The sequence below is a fragment of the Chaetura pelagica genome, unplaced genomic scaffold, assembly GCF_000747805.2.
Source record: "Chaetura pelagica isolate M959 unplaced genomic scaffold, ChaPel_1.0 scaffold159, whole genome shotgun sequence".
Classification (NCBI taxonomy): Eukaryota; Metazoa; Chordata; class Aves; order Apodiformes; family Apodidae; genus Chaetura; species Chaetura pelagica.
Window position 1 is genome coordinate 2,042,527 of NW_009954555.1, and position 25,106 is coordinate 2,067,632.

At 42.7% G+C, this 25,106-nt stretch overlaps 2 protein-coding genes across 2 annotated transcripts in view; one reads left to right on the forward strand and one right to left on the reverse strand.

The window, feature by feature from the left end:
• Positions 1-10,614, forward strand: part of CLSTN1 (calsyntenin 1) — a 34,864-nt gene extending 24,250 nt beyond the window's left edge. Inside the window, exons 10-20 of the mRNA XM_010005248.1 lie at positions 253-415; positions 2,472-2,522; positions 4,251-4,408; positions 5,048-5,196; positions 5,689-5,915; positions 6,323-6,493; positions 7,071-7,146; positions 7,520-7,595; positions 8,427-8,562; positions 9,190-9,374; positions 9,827-10,614. Of these exons, the coding sequence (XP_010003550.1) occupies positions 253-415; positions 2,472-2,522; positions 4,251-4,408; positions 5,048-5,196; positions 5,689-5,915; positions 6,323-6,493; positions 7,071-7,146; positions 7,520-7,595; positions 8,427-8,562; positions 9,190-9,374; positions 9,827-10,021 (1,587 nt within the window). The 3' untranslated portion in view covers positions 10,022-10,614. The remainder of the gene's footprint in view (positions 1-252; positions 416-2,471; positions 2,523-4,250; positions 4,409-5,047; positions 5,197-5,688; positions 5,916-6,322; positions 6,494-7,070; positions 7,147-7,519; positions 7,596-8,426; positions 8,563-9,189; positions 9,375-9,826) is intronic.
• A 5,530-nt stretch (positions 10,615-16,144) lies between these two features.
• The window catches only part of PIK3CD (phosphatidylinositol-4,5-bisphosphate 3-kinase, catalytic subunit delta), a 19,430-nt gene continuing 10,468 nt past the window's right edge, over positions 16,145-25,106 (reverse strand). The window contains exons 11-24 of the mRNA XM_010005152.1: positions 24,995-25,106; positions 24,037-24,096; positions 23,667-23,834; positions 22,763-22,884; positions 22,461-22,604; positions 21,673-21,772; positions 20,736-20,914; positions 20,490-20,599; positions 19,918-19,996; positions 19,540-19,707; positions 18,680-18,803; positions 17,386-17,531; positions 16,906-17,038; positions 16,145-16,338 (exon numbers count right to left, since the gene is read on the reverse strand). Coding sequence (XP_010003454.1) covers positions 16,201-16,338; positions 16,906-17,038; positions 17,386-17,531; positions 18,680-18,803; positions 19,540-19,707; positions 19,918-19,996; positions 20,490-20,599; positions 20,736-20,914; positions 21,673-21,772; positions 22,461-22,604; positions 22,763-22,884; positions 23,667-23,834; positions 24,037-24,096; positions 24,995-25,106 — 1,783 coding nt within the window. The 3' untranslated portion in view covers positions 16,145-16,200. The remainder of the gene's footprint in view (positions 16,339-16,905; positions 17,039-17,385; positions 17,532-18,679; positions 18,804-19,539; positions 19,708-19,917; positions 19,997-20,489; positions 20,600-20,735; positions 20,915-21,672; positions 21,773-22,460; positions 22,605-22,762; positions 22,885-23,666; positions 23,835-24,036; positions 24,097-24,994) is intronic.

The window sequence follows — 25,106 nt, forward strand, 5'->3', positions numbered from 1 at the left end:
GGTATAAAAATTAAAGGAATTTGAGTATGTGCAGCTTCTGATATTGGCAATAGAAGAAAAGAAACCACTTATGCTTTGCTTTCTTCAGCTGCCTGCCATGTCTGTGCAACATACAGTGTGTCTGTACAGGCTTAGAGCTTGGTGGTGTGTCTGCATGTGTTATATGCAAAACGTGCCTCAGATCAGTTATTCAACTGTTATGAAAAAAAAAACCAAATTTAAAGTTGAATTTTCCAAACTTTGTTTCCTCAGGTGTGTGACAAGGAGTGGCATCACTATGTCCTCAATGTGGAATTCCCTACAGTGACTCTGTATGTAGATGGGGTTTCCTATGATCCTTTCCCAGTGACTGAGGATTACCCACTCCATCCTTCAAAGATAGAAACACAGCTGGTAGTTGGAGCATGTTGGCAAGGTAACTATTTGCAATTGTTAATGCTTTTAGTTTTTTAATTTATTTATTAAATCTTTGGGGTTAGCCTGGAAGTACATAGCAAATCTTTTTTAGTGTGTGAAAGATAATTTGTTTTGTCTTTTGTAGATGATAGCATCACCTATTTCCTCTTAGTCATTCTTTTCATGAGTGTCTTTTTGCTCATTGGCTGCAGGTGGGTATGAAATATGAAGCTACTCACCAAGCAGCATTGCAGTAAAGAGATCTTTGTGGTAACCATGGAAATCTAAATGTCTTATTTTTAATAACAGTTGTAAGAGTACATCTCATACTTCAGATTATTACTAAGCAGAACACTTATTTTTAAGTAGGTTGAAAAGCATATTGTAGAAATAGTGTTCTTATAAATGGAAGCATGACCAACAGACAATTCAGCTAAGCAACACAGTGATGCTGTCTCTTGGTTTTTTTACCATTTCTGCTTATAAAAATACATTTAGAAAACATCTGCTTTATTGTATATAGACTATGGTTTAAAAGATGGTATTGGGCAAGCTGGGAAATGCTGATTCAGGTGCTTTTAGTACATGTGAAATCTACTCCTCAAAGCTGGACAAAAAGAAGACTGCATCTGAACACAGAGTCTGATGACCAGAGATCTTTGTAACAAAGCTCTTGCTTTACAGTCCTCGACTGAAATGTTTGTTTGCTGATTAAATTACACCCTAACTGGTATAAAGCTGATCTCTTTGGTCAGAGAGCAAACAGTGTTCAATGGTTGCTGTTCTGGGGTAGTTCAGAACATGGGCTGCAGTTGCAGCCTGCAACAGTGCAAGGAAGTAGCTTGTGAATGAATGATAAATGTGAAGCTTTGAGATAGTTTCATCAAAATAAGTCTTCTGTGTTACAATGTGTCTCTTCTCTCTGAGTTTTACGACTTCAAAGTGTGAATGAAGGTAAAATTACCAAAATATCCCCTCCCTCAAATTTACTATTTGTGACAGGTTCACTGTCTTTCAGTTTTAATGTTACTTCAGTGCTAAATTGTTGCCTCTGTCCCTTCCTTTGAGTCAACTATCTCTTCTGGCTCAAAGGGAAGCTCTAGTGGCTGCTTTTCAAGAAACTGGAGCTTGGAAGCTGTTCCAGCTAAGTTTGTGGATTGTATAATGGCTTCCACATATGTTCTGCACCATAACAAAAGCATATATATTTAGTTCATAAGCTCTTGTGCTTTCATACTGCCACCATTATATGACTTAATTTCTTTTGATGTGAGTTTTCTTGTTAATGACAGCAGACTGAAACAGGAGCATTAAAAGTCTGGAATACAAGAACTTGAGGTGCTGCCTCTTTTAAATTTCTCCAAATCCTGATTTTTAGGGGCTTCAAACACAGAGAAAGAGTGAATTCAGTGCTTAAGGCAGTTGTCTGTGTCTTACCAAGATTGTAGAATAAATCAGGCTGCTCTGAGTTCTATATATAGCTCACCTATAAGGAGAGAGAGATTTTATGCTTTTGAAAAAGTTCTTCTAATGTTTCTTTTGAAAGATTAAAAGCTGTTTTTCATTTCTGGTGCTTCCCCTCCCAGACACTTCAATCTGATAAATTGACTTCTTCACCCACATGATACTATCACTATGATAAAACAATCTGTGTTGGTAGTGGCTGCTTTTGATCAGCATTTAATACCTTTTGGTGATTTGCTGATCAAGGCTGGATCTCACCTTCATTTCTCCGTTAGTAGTTGGGAGAAAATAAATGGAGGCAGTTGATAGACCTGTGTCTCATTTCTGATAGGGGATGGTGGTTGGAGTGTTCTCCAGTGGGACTGTTTTCACTGCAGCCCTTCAGGTTGTCTTGCCATGAGTGTCATGTTCTGGTAACAGCAGTAATGCTTCTTCCCTGCATTGCAGCTCCCAGTGGTTCAGAGAACTCCTCATCCTTGAGAAGCTAGGTCGAGTACAAGGAGATTTTGGGGGCAGTGCTGCTGTGTATTGTCTGTGATGAGAGAGTTTGCCAAATTGTAACTACTTGGTCCTTTCCCTGTTGTCCTATTCTTTGTCTTGCTTTTCTACAGAATATACAGGAAATGAAAATGACAATGAAACTGTGCCTGAGACCTCTGCAGGTTGCTGGAGTTTTTTCCCTACTGTTCTGTTTCATTTTTAAGCCAAGACATTTGCTTCATCTTGCACACAGCATGAACTGCAGGCATCGCATTCGGGCCATTGACCTTCACATAATCCTCTCCTAGGCTTGTTTCTTCATTGTGCTTCTATTTCCAGAGCTTCATCAGCTGATTTTTTTTTGCTTTCTTTCTATTTTTTTGATGTGTTGGGGTGTTTTTTTTTTGTTGTTTTTTTTTTATTGGTTGCACCCAAATGCACATCCCTATACAACTTAGTGAGCATTGTGATTGCAGTGAAGTGGTGTAAAATGTTGCTGATGTAAAATACCAGCTATAATTTCTTTAATCCAGTTTTGCTGAAACAAAAATGTACCTCATCCTATATAAATTTATGTATGTAGGTGTGTGTGCATGTTATAGAATGACTCAGTAGGTAGGAGGGACCTCTGGAAGTGAGTAGCTCTGCTCTCCACTCAAAGCAAGACTGATCATTTAGATCAGGTTGCTGGTATAAAACTGAGAGACCTGTAATTCACAGTGGATACTCACGTGATCAGAAATTGATATAACGTTCTAATTACAGTGAATAAGTGTAAAAGGTTGGGCTACCCGGTATTGCAGGTTGGCTACAGGGTTTTATTTGATTAGAAATAAATAATCTGGTGGATTTTGTGTCTAGAGTTGAGACACTTAAAATCAGTGTGTATTTCTAGAAGTGTATTCAAGATGTGTACTCTTTCTGTAAAGTACAGGAAGTCCTGGAATGCTCTGGATATAATTGACAAGAGGTTTCTGGCTGTGCATCACATTTTAATTTGGCCAAGGAAGGGGCTAGAAGCTGGAGCTGTACAGCCCTAATCTGGAAATTATATAGTTTGTAAACAGGACAATTCACTCCTGAAAATGTTACTGAGTTATGCCCAGGATCTTTTCTCACTTAAAATCTTTAAAATGGGCTTAAGCATCTTTCTAAAAATCTGATAGTTTAGTAAGTGATGGCCTTGAAATACAGATTTCCAGGTGGAGTTCTGTGGCCCCTGTTATTTAGCAGGATGGACTGAGTGATCATTGTGATGTCATCTGCAAAAAATCCTAAGCAATAAGGGGCTTATTGAGTTGCAGTTCATTGAACTTAACTCAGATACCTAAAAATGAGTTACCTGAGTTTAAACTGCTCATTAGAGATCACATAGAGAAGAAGGAACCTTTAGAGGGGAGCAGTTAACTCTTAGACACCTTTCTCACAATGAGCTGAATCACTTTGTGAAGTTTCTTTCTATGCTTTGAATGTAGAGAGGTGATGGGTTTAGGTGTGTTCTCTCCTAAAGGACAGTGCCCATTTTGTAGAGAACTAACTAGTAGGAGGTGTTACCTCAACACAAAGCTTGAGGTTCCACAGTTCATTTCATTGGTTCTGCCTTTCATTCCTCAGCACCACCTCGCTGTATGGGTCATTTCTTTGGCAGTGTTTGTTATGGAAATGTCAGCCTCAGTTTCACAGTTCAGGATGGCCACACTCCTTTGGGGCCATGTGCATGGTGAACTGTTTAATTCTTTCTTTATGCTTGAACATAATCACAAGGTTAACACCCAGAATGGATAAAAACTAACCTGCATGTACATCATACTTTGTGGTACCAGAAGGCATATTTGTTGTTTTACAAAAGACAAAAAGTTTAAAGAATCAAAACGTACAAAGATTTGTATTTCCTTCCTCCCTTTGTGAAGGTGGTGAACTCCAGATGGCTCAGTTTTTCCGAGGCAATCTGGCAGGTTTGATGATTCGTTCTGGAAAACTGGAAAACAAGAAGGTGATAGATTGTCTGTACACCTGCAAGGAGGGACTGGATCTGCAAATGGCTGATGGTGTTGGCAAAGGAGTGAAGGTAAAGTGCACACAGACCAAGAGAGCCTGTGTGTTGCTTTGCTTGATAACAGGAGCAGCTTTGCTGGCAGAGTTAGTAGGGGTGTCCCAAATAAAACAGGCTAAGACTGGGACGTTTTGCAGTAAAATTACACAGAAACTAGGAAATCTTTCATGTATAGACATGGTCTTAGTGGAGTTTAAGAATGGAAGTTATTGTGTTCTCTTCAAGTCTTGAAGAGAAATTCCATCTTTGGAAGCCTCTCAGTTATACCAGCTGTGCCAGGTTGTCTAATGCTAGTAAGATATTCTTAACAAGCAGCTTCGTGGAACCGGACAACCTTGTGTGCATTTTTTTTAGTAGCAAGGTTATATGAACAGAGATCAATTTCTCCTTCATGTTAGCTGTCTCTCTTTATTACTGGAATCTTCACGTCAGGACTTTTGTGCCTAGGTTTTTTCTTAAAGATTAAAGCACTAAATATATTTGGAAAAAGGAAGTGAATAGGGCAGTTAGGCTGTCCTACAAGGCCAATAAATAATTGTCTTATTGCTTTGAATGTAATTATCCTAGTATTTACCAGGCTGAGCAGTGCTGAACTTCAGTTTTAAATACCAGATCCTATTCCTGTTTGACTATTATTTTATTTCCTTGTTTCAGATCCACATGAACCCAAGTCAATCAACACTGACTTTGGAAGGGGATGATATTGACAGGGTTGACAAGGCCATGCAGCACATTTCCTACCTGAACTCCCGGCAGTTCCCAACACCTGGGATTCGGAGGCTTAAAATCACCAGTGTGGTCAAGTATGTCCTAGTGCTGAAATGCTGCATCTCTGCAGGGTGGTGCTGAGGCCTGGAACAATGTTCCTGTATCTGAGTTGTGATAAACACAGAGTCCTGCTGTGGAACCATCACACACCTGAATACAGCAAATGTTTTCTGCACCAGTGCTCTTCTCTTTCTGAGGGTGTAGTGAGGAGTGTGTAAGACAGGGAGGAACTGGCTGCACGGTTGTGCTGTGCGTCTGCCTGCAGTGCCACCCCCTGCACTGAAGGTGTTCTCTGTGCCTGTTAGAGCACAGGAAATGGGGCCAAGTGTTAACTGTAAGTAAAAATTAATTGTAAGATTGCTCCCTTGGTGGGGAATTGTTACTTTCCAGGGCAGCTGATGAATTTATCTAAGACTCTTGGGTCTGAGGCAGAGCTTTTAAAAAATTTATAAAGCAATTACTCTGTGTAATTGTGCCTCCCTCTGAAGTAGCCTCCTTGACTGCAAAACCACTTCTGTATCTTGTAGGTGTTTCAACGAAGAGGCCTGTGTCTCCATTCCTTCTGTGGAGGGGTATGTCATGGTCTTGCAACCAGAGGAACCAAAGATCAGCCTCAGTGGCATCAACCATTTTGCCCGCTCAGCTTCAGAGTTTGAGAGTCCCGAGGGTGTTGCCCTCTTCCCTGAGCTTCGCATCATCAGCACTATCACCCGGGAGGTGGAGCCAGAGGGGGATGGAGATGAGGATCCCACAGGTAACATCCTGCTCTGCTTGGGACTGTTGCCCACCCTCACCTCTTCCAGTGACCACATTGCAGGATCTTCCTCTGGGAGAGAGATGTGGATTTCTCTTTAAATACTAGTAAGGGAAAAGGAAGTCTATCTATCTTGCGAGAAAGTGTAGCCACTCTGCTCTGGGCTAACAAAAATACAGCTGGAAATGGTAGTAAGCCCAGGATGTTACCTTTATCTAAATATCCCTTGTTTGTGTTTTGGGTTTGGTTTTTAAAAATCATTACTTCAAGAATATTTGCTTTCGTCATATCCAGATCTTAATACTAGTCTGGAAGAAGAGTTGAGTTTTGTATGTGACATTTATAACTCCTGGGCTCTTGTCACCTTTGTTTCTGCTTACCTGTTTGGGTTTTTCTCTGCTTTTTAGTCCAAGAGTCTTTGGTGTCTGAAGAGATCATGCATAACCTGGACACATGTGAGGTGACAGTGCTTGGAGAGGAACTCAATCAGGAACAAGAAAGCCTGGAGATTGACATGACACGGTTACAGCAGAAGGGCATCGAGATGAGCAGCTCCAACCTGGGCATGATAATCACAGGTAGGGGTTGTTGTTGCTGGTCTTCATGTATGAAGGGCTGGAGACAGAAGGGAACAGTGTGCTGGAGAGATGGCTGGCAACACTCCAGATACTTAATTTTTTACTAGAATGTCAAGCTCAGAGGAGTTACAGCTATTTTGTGGATATGATTCTAGAAAATATATCATTCTAGAACCTCCTCTCTTGTTCCGTGATGTCCCAAATTGCAGGTCACCTCTGGACTGTAGAAATGAAATACAGTTTGCTCGAGAAAAAGGCTTGTTCCTTGCACAGATAGCCCAGAGCCTAGAAGCATGCATCATTCCTGTATATTTTAGGTTGAGAATATCTGAATGTATTAAAAAATCTTTAAAGGGATTTTTGGATTCTAACTGGGCCTGGGAGTTTATCACAAAATCAATCCACAGAGTTTCAGTGGAGCCACAAGTGTCTGTGTCTGGTGGTACCTTTCTTCTGCTAACTGAAAAGCCAAGAGAACTGAGGTGGAGGAAGGGAGCAGGAATATTTGTCACCTCTGTGATGTTGCACTGGTCTTCTGCAAAGTTAATTGTTTTTCCCTGTTTATTTCTCTCCACAGGGGTTGACACTATGGCTAGTTATGAAGAAGTTTTGCATTTGATACACAAAAGAAACTGGCACACGCCTGGTGCTGCCACAGACCTGCTGGGCCAGTGTGACTCAACAGTCTTGTTTCCCAGCTGTTAGGATTGCAGCAGTGCTGGGCTCTGTAACCACCCCAACCCACTGCTCATCTGCACACACGCTGCTCTGGCCCTGCCTCCCTACCCAGTGAAGCTCAGGTGATGCCCCAAAGTGGTGGCTCTGTTCCACTGGGGAAGGGAGGCAGAGAAGATGTACAGGCCTACGTGAAAGGCATTGCTTACACTGCAGAGTGTCCCAGGCATCACCCAAAACACCAGTAAATAAAGTATCCAGATGTGTCTTAGTAAAGAACAGTTCATCTCCACCAGCTCTTGAATGAACCTGACAGTTCCAGCCACACCACTGCTTTTCAATTCTCTGAAACATCTTTGACAGGAAGTTCAAATTAGTCTGTTCTGAGCTTAATGGACGTTACGTCAGCAACGAGTTTAAAGTGGAGGTTTGTGAGCTGAGCTGATCTCTTGACAGGTTTTAGAGCATGGGTGGCTAGGAGGAGGGAGGGAAGTTGTTGCCTCAAATGATAGATAATTGATCAATTATTGATTTAGATTTATGTCAGTAAATATTAAGAAACATGTGCATTTCAGGCTGTATTTTATATATAGTTCTTAATCCTACATTGCAGCTTTAAAGGCTGCCTAACCAGAGGTGAGACTTTTGTGTTGTAGATGAAATAGCACAAGTGATGGAGTCTGAAAACAAAAAGTTTGAGCTGGAAAGACAGCCTATTAATTTAGCAAAAGATTAGCACATGAAGTAAGAGTAGTGCTACCAGAGACTTTGGGTGGCCTTCACGTACAACTTCTGGGATGCTTCCCAGGAGCCTTCTGAGCCCTTTGCTGTTTTGCTTGTGTGATGCTTAAATTGGTGATGCTGAGGGCTTATGTAGGGGCACAGGCAGGCTGGAACTGCAGCTCCCTAGCAGAGTACAGGGATTCCAGGATGAAGATGACTGGCTACCAAATTTGATAATAAATTGGCTTTATCTGTTTTATTCTGAGATATTGGTGTCTGTACACAAACCTGCCAGACTAAGTAAAACAGATCAAACAGATTTGAGAGTTATGAAGCTGAAAGGTTTTGTGACAAGAAAGTGTAACATGTGAGGAGCTACTGGTTAGAAGATTGTCCCAGAGCCATTGCTGTGCTGAAGGACAGCAGGATGCCTGCTCTGGGAAATAGATTATTTGTTTTGTTGTTTTAAATTTTCTATCTCTTCAGAAGCAAACTGTTGCATTTCTGGAGTGTAACATTTCCTTTTTGTTCCCAGGTGAATGTGATCCACACAGCTAACCCAGCTGAACACGCAAACCACATCGCTGCACAGCCACAGTTTGTTCACCCCGTGCACCACACGTTTGTTGATCTCTCTGGGCACAACTTGGCCAACCCTCACCCCTTCTCAGGTAAGAATTCTCAGTCGCTGAAGTTCAGCTCTTTTTTTCTGGTATTAAAACTGTCACAGAAGCTTCTTGTTGCAGAGAGTGGGTTGTTTTTTTTCCTTGAGTTTAAACCAGGGAGTTGGACTATCAGTCCAGGCAGTGACTTGGTCCTGTTCTGCTGTTGCCCAGAAGGAAGAAGGGGATTACTGGAGATCTATGGAATAGATCTGCCAGCAGAAGAGCTTTTGGTGGTGGCGTGTGTACATTGGAAGGTGCTGGTCTTGAGGGGACTGTAAGGCCTAGATACAGGACTGTGAGGAACAGGGACAGTATTCCTTCTGAAAGAGGAGAGAACTGCAGCGTCATCCCCTTGATGACTCGTGGGACTGTTTTAATTATATTAATTTGCAGTGGGTGTAGGATGTCAAAAAACAGGCATTTTAGAGCGGAGTCTGTGTGTGTGGTGGAATCTGCTTTCCATGTGTTGTACTTCAGGAGCTGAGATTTAGTTCCTACTGTCCAACTGACTTGTTAAGTGGCCTCTGTAGCTGATGCCATTTCCTCTGGAGGTGATGGGAATAGAAGACTAGTTATAAGAATTGTATAAAGAATTACATATCAGTATCATCTCCTTTTATTTTCTTGTTGCAGTTGTTCCAAGTACAGCTACTGTTGTGATTGTTGTTTGTGTCAGTTTCCTGGTTTTTATGATTATTCTGGGAGTGTTCCGAATCCGAGCAGCGCATCAGAGAACGATGCGTGACCAGGACACTGGGAAGGAAAACGAGATGGACTGGGATGACTCTGCTTTGACCATCACTGTGAACCCCATGGAGGTAAAGTTGGTGTCTCAGTACATCACAGCAAATAGAAGTGCTGGATCCCCCTTTTTGGTTTGTTTAGAGTAGCAGGGTTGGCAACGTTACAATGTTACAAAGGTATTTTAAAAGTGTTGCTTCCTTTTTCCTTTCTGGTTGCCTCATTACTGGTGAACTTCTAAAACCAGTAAGGAATCTGCAGTATGTCCTTCTGATTGTAGTGCCTTGTGCCTGAATTCATAGAATCATGGAATGGTTTGGGTTGGAAGGGACCTTGAAAATCATCTAGATCCAAACCCCCCCTGCATGGGCAGGGACACCTCCCACCAGCCCAGGTTGCTCCAAGCCCCATCCATCCTGCCCTTGAACACTTCCAGGGACGGGGCAGCCACAGCTTCTCTGGCCAAAATTCAAATGAACAATAAGAATTTTGGCCAATATGATATCAATACTAATTTCTGTCTTAACAGACTTATGAGGATCAACATAGCAGTGAGGAGGAAGAGGAGGAAGAGGAAGAAGAAAGTGAGGATGGAGAAGAAGATGACATCACAAGTGCAGAGTCTGAAAGTAGCGAGGAAGAAGAGGGAGAGCAGGAGGAGGACCAACAGAATGTTAACAGACAGCAACAGCTGGAATGGGATGACTCTACCCTCAGTTATTGATTCTAGCTGTTCCCTTTGTCTTGTTTCTGCTCTAGAAGACTCCACTGTCGCACACTCCATTGTTACCAAAGGATTCATGGTGTTTAAAAAAAAAATAATCAAAAAAAAAAGAGTCATTCTGGCCAGTAGGTTGAACCCACAGCCACCCTGTTTTTGTGTTTGTCAGCTAGTTCTGATGCTGTCTCTAGAGCTGTAGTTAGCACCTCTTTTCTTTCAGCCATGCCTCAGTGACTGGATATATTTTTTTTTATGCTCTGTGAGGACCCACCTTGCACTTTTATCTTCATGTCATCTCAGCTCAGTGACTCTACAGATCTGTAGCCATTGCACATGAATTTCTGAACTGTCTTTTTTTTTTTTTTCTCAGTGAAACAAACCTGGCTTTGTTCCTTCTTCTCTTTCTAAAAGATGCAAAGATTGCTTGTTGACAAAGGGTCAAGCTGCTCATTTCAACCTGTTGATTTAACTTTTTTTTCCCCCCAAATTAGTGCATGTGTAAAGTGGCAGAATGAGGTTAATATGTAGAAGATTAACAGACTTTTTAATATTTTGTAAATATATTGGAATTATGTAATTATGTCATTTGTGGTAGTGAAAACAGGGATGGGGGTTTAAAACATGCTAAAAGTAAAAAAAAAAAATCATGCAGCATGAAATATTACAAGTCTCATAGTACTGCAGCAGGAGCACGGGCACAGTTCTCTAGTGTAGATGTTTCAGTGATCCAGTGTCCTTGGCCTTGACTGCCATGTTTGCTCATGCCCCACTCTGGTTTTTCTTTTATTTTCTTTTAATCTGTATTTTTGCAGAGGGGACAAGCTTGTGAGAAATTGTAAAGGCTTTAGGAACCTCAGCAGAGGTTCAGCTGCCCTGTGCAATACAGTTGTTTTTCTTTCTCCAATTAAGTCTTGGCATAAGGGCTTTTAAGTTATTGGGAACAAACACTACGTGGCTGGTGGGCAGTGAGTGTGCTGGGGCTGTGGTGTTACAGCAGCTCCTGTGCAGGACAGTGAGGCTGCCTGAACAGTGATGGTCTGTTCTACTGCTGACATTTGGATTATTCATTTAGTTGATTGATTGTGACATTGAGAACTGAAGCTGGAAAGCCTGAGACCTGTGCACCTTGGCCACCAGTCTCCATAGAGAGGTATTTGGGGTTGTGTTTGTTGTTGGTTTTTTTTGGCTGTTCAGTTTTTCTAATGTGGTAGTGGGAGGGTTTGGGGCACAGCTGATACCTTTTCTGTTACACACACTCCTGCTCATTCCCTGTAGCCCCTTGTACAGTAACTTGGACTGTTGGTGTATTATGCCTTTTGTTTACACTTAGTAATTGTGTTTTCCTGCTGGTGAACAACTATAGCATAAATCATCCAACCAGAAAAACCTTGGGAATCACATTAATAATATTCCAAGTCCAGATGATTTTGGTTGTTCCTGATCAAAATTGTAACTTGGAATTGCAAAGGACTTTTCTTAAGAAATAGCTGAAAGGTACGAAAAGTAAGTTATGACCCCATGGTGCAGAGTGCTGGTTTTTTTGTAAGGCAGGTCTTGTTTATTTACCTTTCTTTGGTCTTATGCAGAGCCTTGAATAATGAATATCTGCTGACTTGATTTTTACGTTTGGAGGTGGATTAAAAAAAAGAGTAACTTGTTTTGCTTGTAACAGGAGACTAGGACTCCCCTCACTCCTCAGCACGGTAAGCAAAGTTTCAGTTTTTTGCTCCTTGGTCTGAGCAGGGAGCACAGGGCTCAGGACAGGCTGGTCAGTGGTGTCAGGACACAGCAGGGAAATTGCACTGGGCCAGCATGCTGGGGGAGCTCCAAGCCAGAGGGTGGGAGATAAAGGGTCATAATTCCAAGAGATAAAAGATAAGGATTGATCTGATTGTTCCTATAGTTTTTATTTTGGGAGCAGACCTATTCTCACCTGGTGATGCGTGTGATGGGGCCTAATGGTGGGTTTGACCTGGGGTAGGCTTGACTGCAGAGTGCCTTTTACAATAGTAGGTGGACCTGGAAGCAGGGAGGAGAACCCACACAACTCGCTTACCGGTCTGGGGGTTGTTTTTTTATGTAAAATTTTAGATTTCTAAAATGGGGAAATGGTTTTGACTACTTAACGTGGTAATATAACTGCTAGTTTTAAGTAAACTGGGAAACCTTTTAACTTATGTCTGACAGTTGTCCTGTGTTAATGTGTAGAAGACTTATCCTTCCATATACTGTTGCTGTAGCTGCTGTATTTTAGACCAAAACTGATCATGACTTTATGGTAATACTGAGAGGTTGTAAACGTCCTGATGCAGTTTGTAGCCACTGTGGGTATAACTTTTCAGATGTGTATATTGGTAACAGGTCAGTTTGGAAAGTCTATAAGCTACAATAAATTTCTGGTTCTAAAAGAGGTTGTTGGCATTTATTTCTTACTGAATGGAACAAAGTTGAATCGAGTTACATGAACTGTGTGGTAATTTGTATCTGTGGGGGCAGTAGAAGTTTTTTAGTCTGTTTTTTATTTCAAGCACAGGAAGACTTTGGCAGCATCTGGGCACCATTTCTCCAGATTTTTTGTTTTAACACTTAAAAACCATGTACCTAAAGCAACTGAAAAGTTAAACACATAAACATTCTCTTACAGAACCACAATTTGGCTTAAAAAAATACTTCTTTTTTTCAAAGGCAACAGAGTAAGCACAATCAGTTTGTACAGAGTTCAAAAAAATAATCACAGAACCATCTCTAAATAAATAGAAAGGGGAATTACGAGCACATTTGTAAAACCAGAAGCTACTTACTTATAGTGAAATGTAATCTTTTGGAAAATGATTTAAGTTCCACTCTTCAGTACAATTCAGTTTGCTGGCAACTATCAGGTGAGCTGCTGCTTTGTAAATTTGGAATCAAAGGCTCTTTGCTGGCCTGATTTAGCCATCACAGTTTCATTCAAGGTGCTGTTTCAGTGGTGTGCAAGGAAGAAAATGCACTTGACTCACAGACATTTTGACTTCTTGTAGGTAAGTCAGTTTTCTAGACTAAGCAACCTCTCTGTGAAACTGTGCTGGACTGAGAATCACTTCTGGAATTGCTCAGTTCCTGCAGCTTATGCAGATACGACTGTTTTATTGCAGTCCTACAACTGAAGGACAGATGCCATGAGCCACTGCTGCTTTGTACCTCTGTAAACCTGATCAGGGGCTGCCTTTTTCTGGTAAAACTGCCAAAACAACAGCTGGAAGGATGAGGCACTGGAGCAACTACCTGCAGACCAGGACCTGAGGGAGACTGAGGAACTGCCAGGTAAGTACCTTGCTGCAGTGTACCAGGGCAGGATCCTGGATCATGAAAGGGAATTGCTTTTACATGTACAGAACTGAAGTTTCTTCCCCTCCCCAAGGATGGATGAGACACTGAGAGTTTAATAAGGAATCTAAATTCTGCAGTATTTTCTTTTAATGCCTGTTAAGTATGTTGGAGTGTTACTGTTAGTTTGAGTGTTGGGTTTCAATTTAAAAGCATGAGGTGGTGTCATCTGGCACAGAAAAGGAAACATTTCTTTATAATGAATCCTTAAAACAGCTTAAAAAATATCTCTGGTGGTTTATGCTCATAATTTGTTGACCAGTTCAGTTTCATAATGCTAATTCTAAATGCAAATATGGATCCAGTGTTTTAAGACTTAATTTGAAACCTGAGACCACTGTCTGCTGTTTAGCTCAAGAGAACCAAGAGTAATATTCTAGACTCAAGGCTACAGGAAGATTTATTTTTTTTAGTCTAACCTCTAGAAGCAGCAGCAGTTCCAGAGCTCCAGGGGAGGTGGTTGGTTTCCTGCAGGTCTGCACACATTTCCCTGCTCAGGCAGCTGCAGTGATGGGAAGGCTGAAGGCAGCTCTCAGTGCTAGCTAACTAAGTGTCTGTAACAGAAAGTACAGCAAAAATCATTATTTGCTGCAAAAGACTTTCAATATTACTTTTAAACAAGATGTTGAGGAACTGTTACTGAGTAATGTGTTAACAAGTACTTTTGCTCACTTGGGAGGGTAGATGCCATTCTGCCTTCAAATATTCCAGTCACCACATACAGTATCATTTGAAAGGTGTATAGAAAAAGGGGATCTCCAGGGTTACAGAAAGTTAAAATGAGTTTTTGGTCTCATTGCTGCTTCTGGTAACTGGTGCTCTATGAGAGACAATCTGGTTTACACTACTATGTACAGAACAGTGCAGGACAGACTTCATAGAGTAACATCTTAGGAAAAGAAACAGTAAGTACTTTATATCAGAATTTAAATTAGCAACAGTGTAACAGTAAATCGTACTCTGCTAGCATCTATTTTGTATGTAAAGGTGATGAGGGAAGGGGTTATTAAAGGTGTTTCATATTCCATCCACTGACCAAACTCAGCATTGCCTCCTAGTACTCATTCCTACTTAGGGTAGAAATTACTTTTTTTTAAGGCAGGGTTAACTTAGCTGTGCAGCTGATGAAGAACAAAGATATTTGAACTTGTCCTTTAAAAACAGAACAAAAACCAAAGAGGTGGACTTAAACAGCTAGTATAGGGCAGCTTTCTTTTAATTTTAAAGTATTGAAGTCAGGAATGAGTTGTACCTGTGTGCTGGATGCAAAACCACTATCAACTCAAACCCCATGACAGGGTAGATCTATTAAGAATAAACAGACTAGTTCAGTTTCTGTCCTAAACTTGCTGGTTTTGTGGGAATCTTAAACCAACATAAAAGTTAAATTTCCATGAGAACAGTCCATCATTTGACAATACCTGCATCTCTTGAGACTTGAGAAACAGGATAGGATGCCTGGATTTTTTTAACCTACATGAATAAGTAAGAGCACCATGTGGGAGATGAGACAGACTGCTGGGGAAGGAGACAGGGGGAGCAGGAGGAGGCTGACCACATTCCTGGTTGAGGTACCAGCACAGTGACCACAGTGACCAAAGCTTGCTCTTTGGCTGACCCCCCAGACACAGGCTGTGCACAGCAGCTCTGGTCACAGGCAAGGAGCCATGTACCATGGTCAAGAGGAGGAAAGGTGGGGAAAGGACCAGGAAACACATTTGTAAGATGAACCTTGAACCACAACTTGCTGTAAGTATTTCAGTATTAAACCCCCTCCTCTAGCACTCCTCTGCTCTTACCTGGGAAGCCAGACTGGCCAGTTTGACACAGAACGACACCATCTGACCCTGCTGACACTGAATTTATCAATGTTTTATCCCAGTGATCCAACAGGTGTGGGCCAGTGCCCTGCCTGCAGGGATTCCAGGGAAACCAGGTGGCACAACAGCTCCAATGTACCCCAGCAGGAGGTATATGTAGCAACCAACACTACAGGCCAGTTTTGAAAAGGCAATATTACTGTTTTCAGGCTTAAAAAACACAGAAAACAGAAAAAAACCACAGAAACCCAGGAATTGCTTGAGGCTCAACTGATGAAGTCTGGCTTAGGAAAGCAAACAAAAATACCTAACCCATTGGCCAGGCTAAACCTGCTCTTGTGGCATCAGTATTTTTGACATCAATAGATGGGTTCCAGTACAGTTTCAGAACACTTTGGCCTCTGTAGCAGAGAGAAAGTAACATGACAGCCTGGATATTTCTACCTGTCACAGTGCAGAGTAGAACAGCTTGTCCAAGCCAGCTCCAGTGGTGATTTAAGGTGACCTACCTCAGTGGACACTGAAACAGGGCAGGAGGAGCAAGCACGTGGTGAAGTTAATGTCTCTGAGCTGCAATGGTGGGGACCTAGAAGATGGGCTATAGGATAAGAGCTACAGATTCTCCATGTTCAGCTAAATTTCCAAGAAAACAGAAATAGTCACATTAACACACTGGAAGGATGTTACAACTGCCTGAACTCTTCCATTAGAAGATGTATTTGAAGCTGAACAAGTTTTTAAGGATACAGTACATCTACCTACCTCTCACTGTACGCAGTAATTTTATTGCCTCATGTCTCTCCCTTGGCCCCCAAAGTTCTACAGCAGACATGAGTACGTGGCTGATCAGAGTCCATTTTTCAGCCATGCAGAAATGTCTGAGCTCCGGATCTTCAACATGGCAACATTCATCAGGCTTTAAAAACCTGTCTGCAACTGCTGGCCTCAGTGCAGGTATGACATTCTCCTGGAGCAGGTGTGCAGGCTGATGTTGCTCTACTGTCTGTTATCTTTGGATACATTGTGTGCCAGCCAGTTCACTTTGGTTTTCCAGCTCTCTCGCAGGGCTTCATTAAACTTCAGTCTGAATTGCTTCAGTGCCTCCTCGTCTGTTTTCCCAAGAGCCAAGGAATCCTGAAGGTAAGAAGCAAACTCAGTGTAGCCTGACTGAAAGTGCAACTGGACAGTTAACTGCTCAACTGCTAAAATGTTTACATGCTAAGAGGAGTACTGAGTGGGAAACCAGTAGCCATGACTTGGTTTAAATAGTTACTGTAAAGGCACAAGGCTTTTTCATTCTGATAAATACATGCACCCTACTCTTATGCTGGGAGTGGGGAAACAATTGGGGTTTTAGTGCCCTTGTACAAAGCTGCTGCCTTTTCAGTTGGCCAGGACTAGGCTGGGATCATTCAAGAGGCAAGCTGGGAACAACAGGTATTGATACACACAGAACTGTCTCCTTCCCTGCAGGCTGGTTCTACAAGGTACCTACTGCCTTTGTGCTGAAGAACCTGACCCATTTCCTGAGCACCAGTCTCTGGCATTGCTGCTGTCCTGCACGTGAATGATGGACATCTACACGTGATTTCTGGAGCTCATTTACTTCACAGAATTTGCCCTCACACCCTGAACTCCTCCTCCCTGAGCTACAAGATCAGGTATTCCATTTTAACTGTATCTGGGCTCTGCTTCTCTTACCTTTAGATACTGAATGTCTTTAGAGCAGCTGAGTTCTGGCAGGCCAGCAGCTTTCATCAGTGCAAACAAGTGCAGGAAGAGAAGACCGTGGCGCCTCAGAATCATGTAGGCTTTTTCACAGTAACCCCTGAATCTGTTCAGAAAGGAAGATGAGGCACAGGAAGGAAGACTGCAAGCTGTCCCACTCCATAGAGCAATGCCAGGTATTAGTCTTCTGCCTACACTGATGACTGCCAAGCTCTTTCACCTCTTCTAACAGATGATAGATAATAATTGACTTGCTTTTGTGTGGATGGACAGTTACTGACTATAGCTACATAGCCATCATTCCACCAGTGGAATTACTTTCTGAAAATTTAGAGCTTAAAAAGCTTAACTGCCATCTCATCTGTGTTCCTACCTGGAAAGGTTGAACCAGGTGATCCTTGAGATCCCTTCCAACCTGGCATTCTATGACTCTCTGACTCTACTAACACTTACCTTTCAAACTTCTCATTGTTGTTAGTTTTCCCTTGCTGGATGACATGCACAAAGTCATAGGTTAAGATGAAAGGAACTCGTTCTCTATTAATACCAAATTTGGTCTTGAAGTTCCCCAAGAAGTGACCGAAATCAATATGGAACAGCTGAAAAGAAGGAAAAATTGTTTTCAGAATAGTATCTATTTTAGCTGATCAGCATTGAGTTCTATTTACCGTTATCATATTAAAAAGATACAGGATTTTATGAGGGAGAAAAATGACCTGTCCAATGGCATTCCTTGGGAAAAGAGGCAATATTTACTTGTTAATATAATCTCTAGTGTAATTATGTTAGATAGGACAGATTATATCCCATTATGTTGGACAGAAAAGGTACTTTCCTCTTCAATACTTGGTATATCTGAAGAAATGTCAGCTTTTTGTCAAGCTCTATGGTCACTAGCAGCAGCAGAACTACACTGGACACACTACCTGTGCAGTCTGCAGCCCTGCACGCTGTCTGAGTGTGGCAAGATGCCCTGTTTTGCATTTGCTGCAAAATGTTAGTTGCTCAGCTGAGGCTTTCCCATCTAGCACAGGGTTGGTTTAGGTTTTGTACAGTTCACAACTAAACAAGACAGCTTAATCTTTCCACTTGAACAAAATATTTCTTAGTACATGTTCTGTTACCAAAGGGATTTTCTTTTTCCTAGTTTTGCCCTTTGTTTTTCAAACAGTGTACAAGAAAATAAAAAGTCTGGTAGCTATGCTTGTGGCATCCAAAAGTAAAGGAATCAGTACAGGTATCAATGTGAAATTAAAACCAAGCTGATCACTTGCATTCATTAAAAACTAAACATTTTTCTAGGAGGAAGAAGGACTGTATATATATATGTATAGATATATAGATATATTTATCAGCTTGGATAGGTAACTGAAGCTCTTACCTAGCAAATACAAGCCACTTGTAACTGCTGCAGCCAAGGAAGTCAGACTGAAGCACAGTGCTTGAGTTTGCATCTGCAAACAATTTTAGGTCTGAGAGGTATGAATTGCTCCACTGTAATTTCAAAGTGTGTATTAACAGTGGCAGCTGATGGCAGTGACACAGAATTGTAATTCAAATTACAAAACTGTATGTACCCTCTTAATAGTAGAAGGTACTGAGAATATTTGTCCAGTCTGCCTCTTGGCTGGAAGATGAGGTGGACATTCCTTTGCAGCAGGATTGCACTGGGCTGTGTCTGTCCACAGCAATTCCAGCAGCATCCAGGCCCCTCTTCCAGCCCCTCCCCAGCAGCAGGAGCCCCTACCTGTCCAGTTTCCCGGATCATGATGTTGTCGCTGTGCCGGTCCCCGATCCCCAGCACGTAGGTGGCCACGCAGTAGCCAGCGCAGGACAGGGTGAACTCCTCTATGGCTTGTTCCAGGGCCTCACTGAAGAGGGGAAGAAAGGGATTGAAAGAGAATTTTACATTGAACACCAGTACCTCACCACTGGGACAGCTGGTTTTATAGCTTCCCCCACACAAACCCCCAGGAGAAGGTAAAGGAAGCACAACAACCAGCTGCAGGAACAACTGCCTGTAATTGGAGAGGTCTGGCTAAGGTTCTAGAACCTCCAAGGAAATGATTTAGTCCCAGCTAAATTAATTCATTTTTAGATCTTCACAGATCCAAAAGATGAAGTGGGCTCCTAGAATAATTCCTGTTGGTGCCCTGTAATCTGGTGTCCTGCTACACCAGAGTGGCACTGATGCATTGCTGCTGTCAGCTTCTGTAGTAAAGGCTTTTTGTGCTGCTTTCACCTCCCAGGTGTGGCATGATTCCCTCTGCCCCTTTTCCAGCTGCCACCACACTGCCTATCCCTGGAGAAAGTAACAGGACCAAGGGGAAGACTGAAGTTTGGATCCAGCCTATGGATAAAACTACCTTAAGCTGTCAAGGATCAAAAAAGCTTGCAAACAGTAACCCAGATGCCTCCATTTCATCTCAAGACCCATCCAGATCCACATGATGCCTTCCAGTGTGCCAGGCAGTGAAGCAGCCCTAGATACTGTGGGACAGCTTGGAAATATGCATAACTGAAGCAATAAAATTGAGTAAAGCAGAAGAAATGTGTGCAGCTGGAAGGAAGCAGTAAAGCAGCACAAAGTAAAGGTAAACCACTTACCCTGGGTTCTTGGATTTCAGCCAGTTGAGCAGGGCGTCCTTGTTGAAGGCTGCAGTGGCCACCATGTTGCTCTTGTTCAGCTGGATGTTAGCAATGGTGTCTGAATGCATGACCACTTCTATCAGTCCAGTCTTGTCTCCTGTGGAGAGGCAGCCATAAGGGGTCATCCTGCAGAGATGAAAGAAACCCTTCCACTGAAATCTTGCCCAGAATGGGGTTGTTGACTTTTGAACTCCCTCCTGCATCTGCCATATCTGCTCAGTACCACAAACCCTGACTAGCTGCTCACAGAATACTAGACAGATCCCTTGGGGACAAAATGGCCTTCCCACCCATGATTTATCACTGCAGTAAGACAACTGTGTGCACATTACTCACCTCAGGTCCAGGCCCTCCTGCTTCCACAGGATGTCCATCAACTGGATCATCTGCAGAGTGAGCATGTCCTGACGAAGATCTGTGCAGCATTACAAAGGAAAGGAGGGTCAGAAGTCCCCCTTGTGTTCTGCCCCTGGAGCAGAGGCTGCCAGAGGGGCCTTTGCAAACATCAGCACAGAGCAGTGGTTGCCAGGGCAGCACTGAGGTACAGCCACAATAGATACCTCAGAGGTACATGCTACTTCATTTTGACAAAACTCCTCCCATTGCAGCCAAGGTAGCACTTCAGAAAACACAAGTGTCCACTCCAGCTCTACAAACCTTGCACTGCTGTAGCTCTTTCAAACTCTTTGAGTTTCTTTTTACTGTTCAAGCATATCCAGCTACTACTGTGCTAAAATCTTAATGAAAAGCAAGTGAAATATAGAGGAGCATTTATTGTATCTCTAGATCACTGTCAAAAAACCTCAAAGCACATTGATGGTCTTCACACAACATCTTAATAGTCCATATTTAGGCCCACTCACCACAATAAATCTTTGAGACTCTGCAAACATCCTCTACAGACTTACCATCTCCATTTTTGAAAATAATACCCACGCCACCTCCACCTGTCTCTTCATTATTAAACACAATCCATAAAGGTTTCATTTTGGAGTCCATAAAGGTGCACTGATCCACACTAGGGGGAACAAATATATCACCATCAGAGCTTCCATCTATTAAAAAAGCAGCCATCTCAGCTGCAACTTCAACAGCATCTACAAATGCCAATGGACTGGTGACTTCCATGAGGAAGAGATGCAGCTCTTCCTTACCAGACTTCAGCGAGGATAATGTTGGGGTTCAGGGGGGACTGGAGGTGGGAAAGTGCTTCAAGGTAAGTTTCCTGCTTCATGCACACATGCATCATCTCCTTGGTTTGAGGCTTGGTGGCCTTCTGAGAACTCACTTTAACAAAGTCATTCAGAGCTTTCATCTTGTTGAGTGCTTCTCCCTGAAAAAAAGGGTAGGATGGAACAGGGTTAATAAATAGGAAATTCCTGGATAAAGTTTTAAATTCTGCTGTGAAATGTAAACCTTGGTTGTATCTCTGATCTGCTCTTTAACTTGTGGCAATTTCACACATCACTGCAACAAAACAAATTCAGTAGTATCTACTTGAGGGAGATAAATAATCAATTATAGATATTCTGCTGGACAAAAGGCTTCTGGGGAGTACTGGTTATGCAAAACTGCCACTCACACCTTGATAACAGAAGCAGCACTTGTTTGTGGGCACAGCTGAGAGAGGACATCATGTGTACCCAAGTCCCTCACTTCTGAATTGGGTATACCTGGTCCTTCACAGTACCCAAGTCCCTCACTTCTGAATTGGGTATAGTGGTCCTTAATAAATAATGGAGAAGCTTTAGAGGGTGGGTAATTAGCAGGATGACCTCCACACAGCAGCTGAAATCAGCCAGCCAGTTGTGATGAGCTCCTGCTAAATGCTATTTCAACTCATCTAGTAACAGCAGTGCCTGTGGACATTCCAAACCCTTCTGGACACAGTACAGTTTGGGTGAGTAAGAGATGAGCAAAGTCACACATGATGGGGAACTCCAGGCTCTCAATAGGATTTGCCAAAACCAATATAGCAGTTGAAAAGAGATATTTTTGTATCACTGACAACATTAAGATGGAAAAGCCAAGAGCTGAGAATCAGTTCCAAGCAAGAGGGAAGTCCACCTTCTGGCTAAAGGCAATTTTTACCTGTTTCATCAAAACTTTCATATGGTGGGTGCTGCCTCTGCAATATGCTTCCAGGATCAGGCCAAATCTCAGGGCAACTGCAGGTACGTGCATTTCTGACCTAGGGGGAGAAGGAAATTAAAACATTTCTGACACACTGCAGGGAGTGACTAATTCTCCCATTCATGCCAACACAAGTTGGGAGAAGAGGAGGGCGCAACATATTAGCTGCTGTTTAGATTTCTTCTGTGTGCTGGGGAGGGAAAAAAATTAACCTGCCCCCAAGAGGTGATGTAGAACAAACCACTGCTTGATGTGATGAGGCATCTTTCTGGATGACTCAATTGTTAACAACTCCTTTGAGAACTTCACTGAAGGAGCAAGTCCTATGGCTCAGAACTGGCAGTAGCCGTGGGTGTCCAAAGTAAATTTCAACTCACAGGCATGTGTGTATATACATAAATATATACACACATTCTGGAAACCAGAATCTAATCCAAACACTATCACTACAATAAAAGGAAAAAAATTACAAACAAACAAAAGATTTTATGTCCTCCTGGAACAATCCGTATTTAGTAACAAGTAACATGCAGCATTCCCTAGATTTTGGTAATGGCAGCAAGGAAATCCCACCAGTGTTTGATGAAAGATATTAGTTAAAGGACAGCCACTAGTCTTTAACACCCTGGCTGCCCTAGCATCTGTTCATGTAGACGTGCTTGCTGCTTCACTTCACAGAGCAATGACAAAAGAAGTGCTGGTTTCACTGGATTACTGAGAAAAAGTCTAAAACATTTGCTCTTTACCTCAGATGCCAGAAGAGGAAGTGGCCGATCTTGCGGTTGGATAACGCCCTGTCCAGCAGGAACTTGGTTAATTCACAGTCTAAGTAGGATTCATACTTAAGCACCTGGACAAGCTGTAGCAGGTATTGGAACAATTCGTGATCTCTGTGGACAGAAAGGAAAAATAAAAGACAACTTTATCTTCACTTCAACAAGTGTACTTGCAAAAGCTGTCAAGATGAGCCTGTCAGCCTTGTTCACAGTCCCCCTCAGCAGCCCTCAACAGAAATAGACGCTGCACATCCCTCGTGGTGAACACTTACGTCAGCTTCTTTAATGAGTTGATAGCAAAGGAGCCAACGTATCGGTCAGGAAAGCTAAAATCCAGCAATTCCAAGGCATTCAGGACAGGCAGCTCTGGCCAGGTCTGAAGCAGGGAAATCATCTATAAGGGGAAAAAAAAAAAAAAAGTTAAAAAAGAAACCAGGTTTTTATGACAACGGAGAAAAATCTAACATTCTGCTAATGGAAGAGCAGGGCCTTTGTGAGAGTTAAACTCTCTCTCTTAACCATTAATTATAGATGCCTCAGAGCAAGTTTGCAGACACCAGGTCAAAAACTGAGTCTGAACTTTCTAGGAAGGCTGACAGGAGGAGCCATCCCAGTTCATGGCAGGGTTACATTTGCTGTAGCACAGTTAGAGAAATAAGCTCTTGGGGAAAAGCACTTTTCTGCAGCAGAATAATGTAGACTAGAAAGGGACCTTTAGAAGGTCTTGTCAAGGCTCTTAAGTAAGGAGGGATGAGCAGCACAGACCATCCCTAACTGATATCTGACATTCTCCATGGAAGAGATTCACTGACCCTCTGAGGTAGCTTGTGCTGGTCTCTCACTATCAGCTAAGAATATCCAATCCAGATCCTATTTCTATATTTTTGTTGCAAATTTAACAGGTTTTCTCTTGCCTCCAGTGTCTAGAGGGAATAAACAAGACTGTATTGGTCAGTAATGAGTCTGGGACAGCACACAGAGCCAAACAGAGCCCAGAAGAGCCAAATCTCAGCTGAGACCCACTCAGCACGTTTGCAATGACTGGCTTCCTCAGCCCCAGTGATGCTAAACCTACCTGCCCAGGGGCACTGCAGAGCAGTCCCTGCTGGCTGACCTCCCAAACACAAGACACTGAAGATGGAGCAAAAAAGGGGTTGCCAACCCCAGCATCCCCACCTGGGCAACATCCTCATGCTTGTTCCATTTGGTGATGATAAGCAGCTTTGCCAAAGCTTGTGGGTACTGGTCACGGATATCATATCTCATCTTCCACACCAGGTCTTTCTCATGCTCATATAGTTCAGTGTGGCTTCTCCGCTCCAGTATCTCCTTCAGTTGCAGCTTCTGCTCATGGGAATCACAGGAAAGAACATACACGGGGCTCAGTTTCAACCAAAAGGGCTTGCTCAGCCCAGCAAGACCCTGTAAGACTGGGGCATGACCTAGGTTGGTGAAAAAAAAATGGCTGGGGGTAGATGGAAATCCATAACTTGATCTATAAAACCAGGCTTGCACATAGCTGAAAAACTGATGTCAGAAGACTCACCTCCTCAGGATCTTCTGGTGCAGCACGGGGTTGTTCTCCATTCCTTCCCAACTCCAGCAGCTGGGACACAAATAAAGAGTTTGAGAGAGGCTTCTCGTTTTCTCAGTACTTCTAAGCTCACCATCACTTTGGGCATTCATGCAGAATTAAGGATCAGTCAGGATTGCCACCTCGGGAGAGAGGAATCACACCCCTCACACCCCAAATATAGGCAACACACTCAGTAGGACCCCTTTGCTCAGAGAGCCCCTCCCCTTGTGGTAACAAGAATGAAAGGTTGAGTCCTTTCTCCAGAAGGGTCCATCTGCACACCCTCACAGTTCATGGACATGGGCTGTTGGTCACCAACCTCCAGGCTAGCATGAGCCGTTCCAGATTCTCAAAATCAGTGTGTTTGTGAAGGAGATAGCACAGCCTGAGCCACCCCTCAGAGCTTCTAAGCCAGAACATGCATTATGGGGAGCATGCGTATGTCTCTCTGGCACAGCAGATCTCCTTTCTTTCCTGTAACAGGGATATTTTTTCTTCTATTTTCAGTCTTTGGCCAGCTGCAATGGCAGATGGAAAATCCCCAACCATGTTACCACTCTGTGCTGAAAGGGAGGGAGCTGTCTCCTTTCACCCATTTCCCCTTTTATTCCTCTTCCTTCCTATAGAGCCTACTGCTGCCTGTGGTTTAAAGGTAGCTCAGCTAAGCCTGTTTTTTAAACAAATGTTCATCTATGAGAGCAGCTTTACCTCACTAAATCACAGGAATTCACAGTTTGGAAAAGTATCCACTCAAATGTCAATTAGTTAAGACAAAAAGTCTAATTTTCAATTACCAGTATCTATTAATCAAATTTGCTTGTCCCCAGTCCCTGACAATAGCTGCCCAAGGGACAGTGACATTCTATGTTCCTGAGCAGCAAAGCTGGGGAATTTCTGTTCCTCCCAAAAATGTGTCCCTGTCCCCTACCTGCTCAAATGATGGGTAGTACACAGGATGAGGTGCCACACTCGGGAAGCAGATGACCAAGGCTGCTGCACTTTCCGTGTTGGGGTTGCACTGCACTGTGCCCATGGGGTTC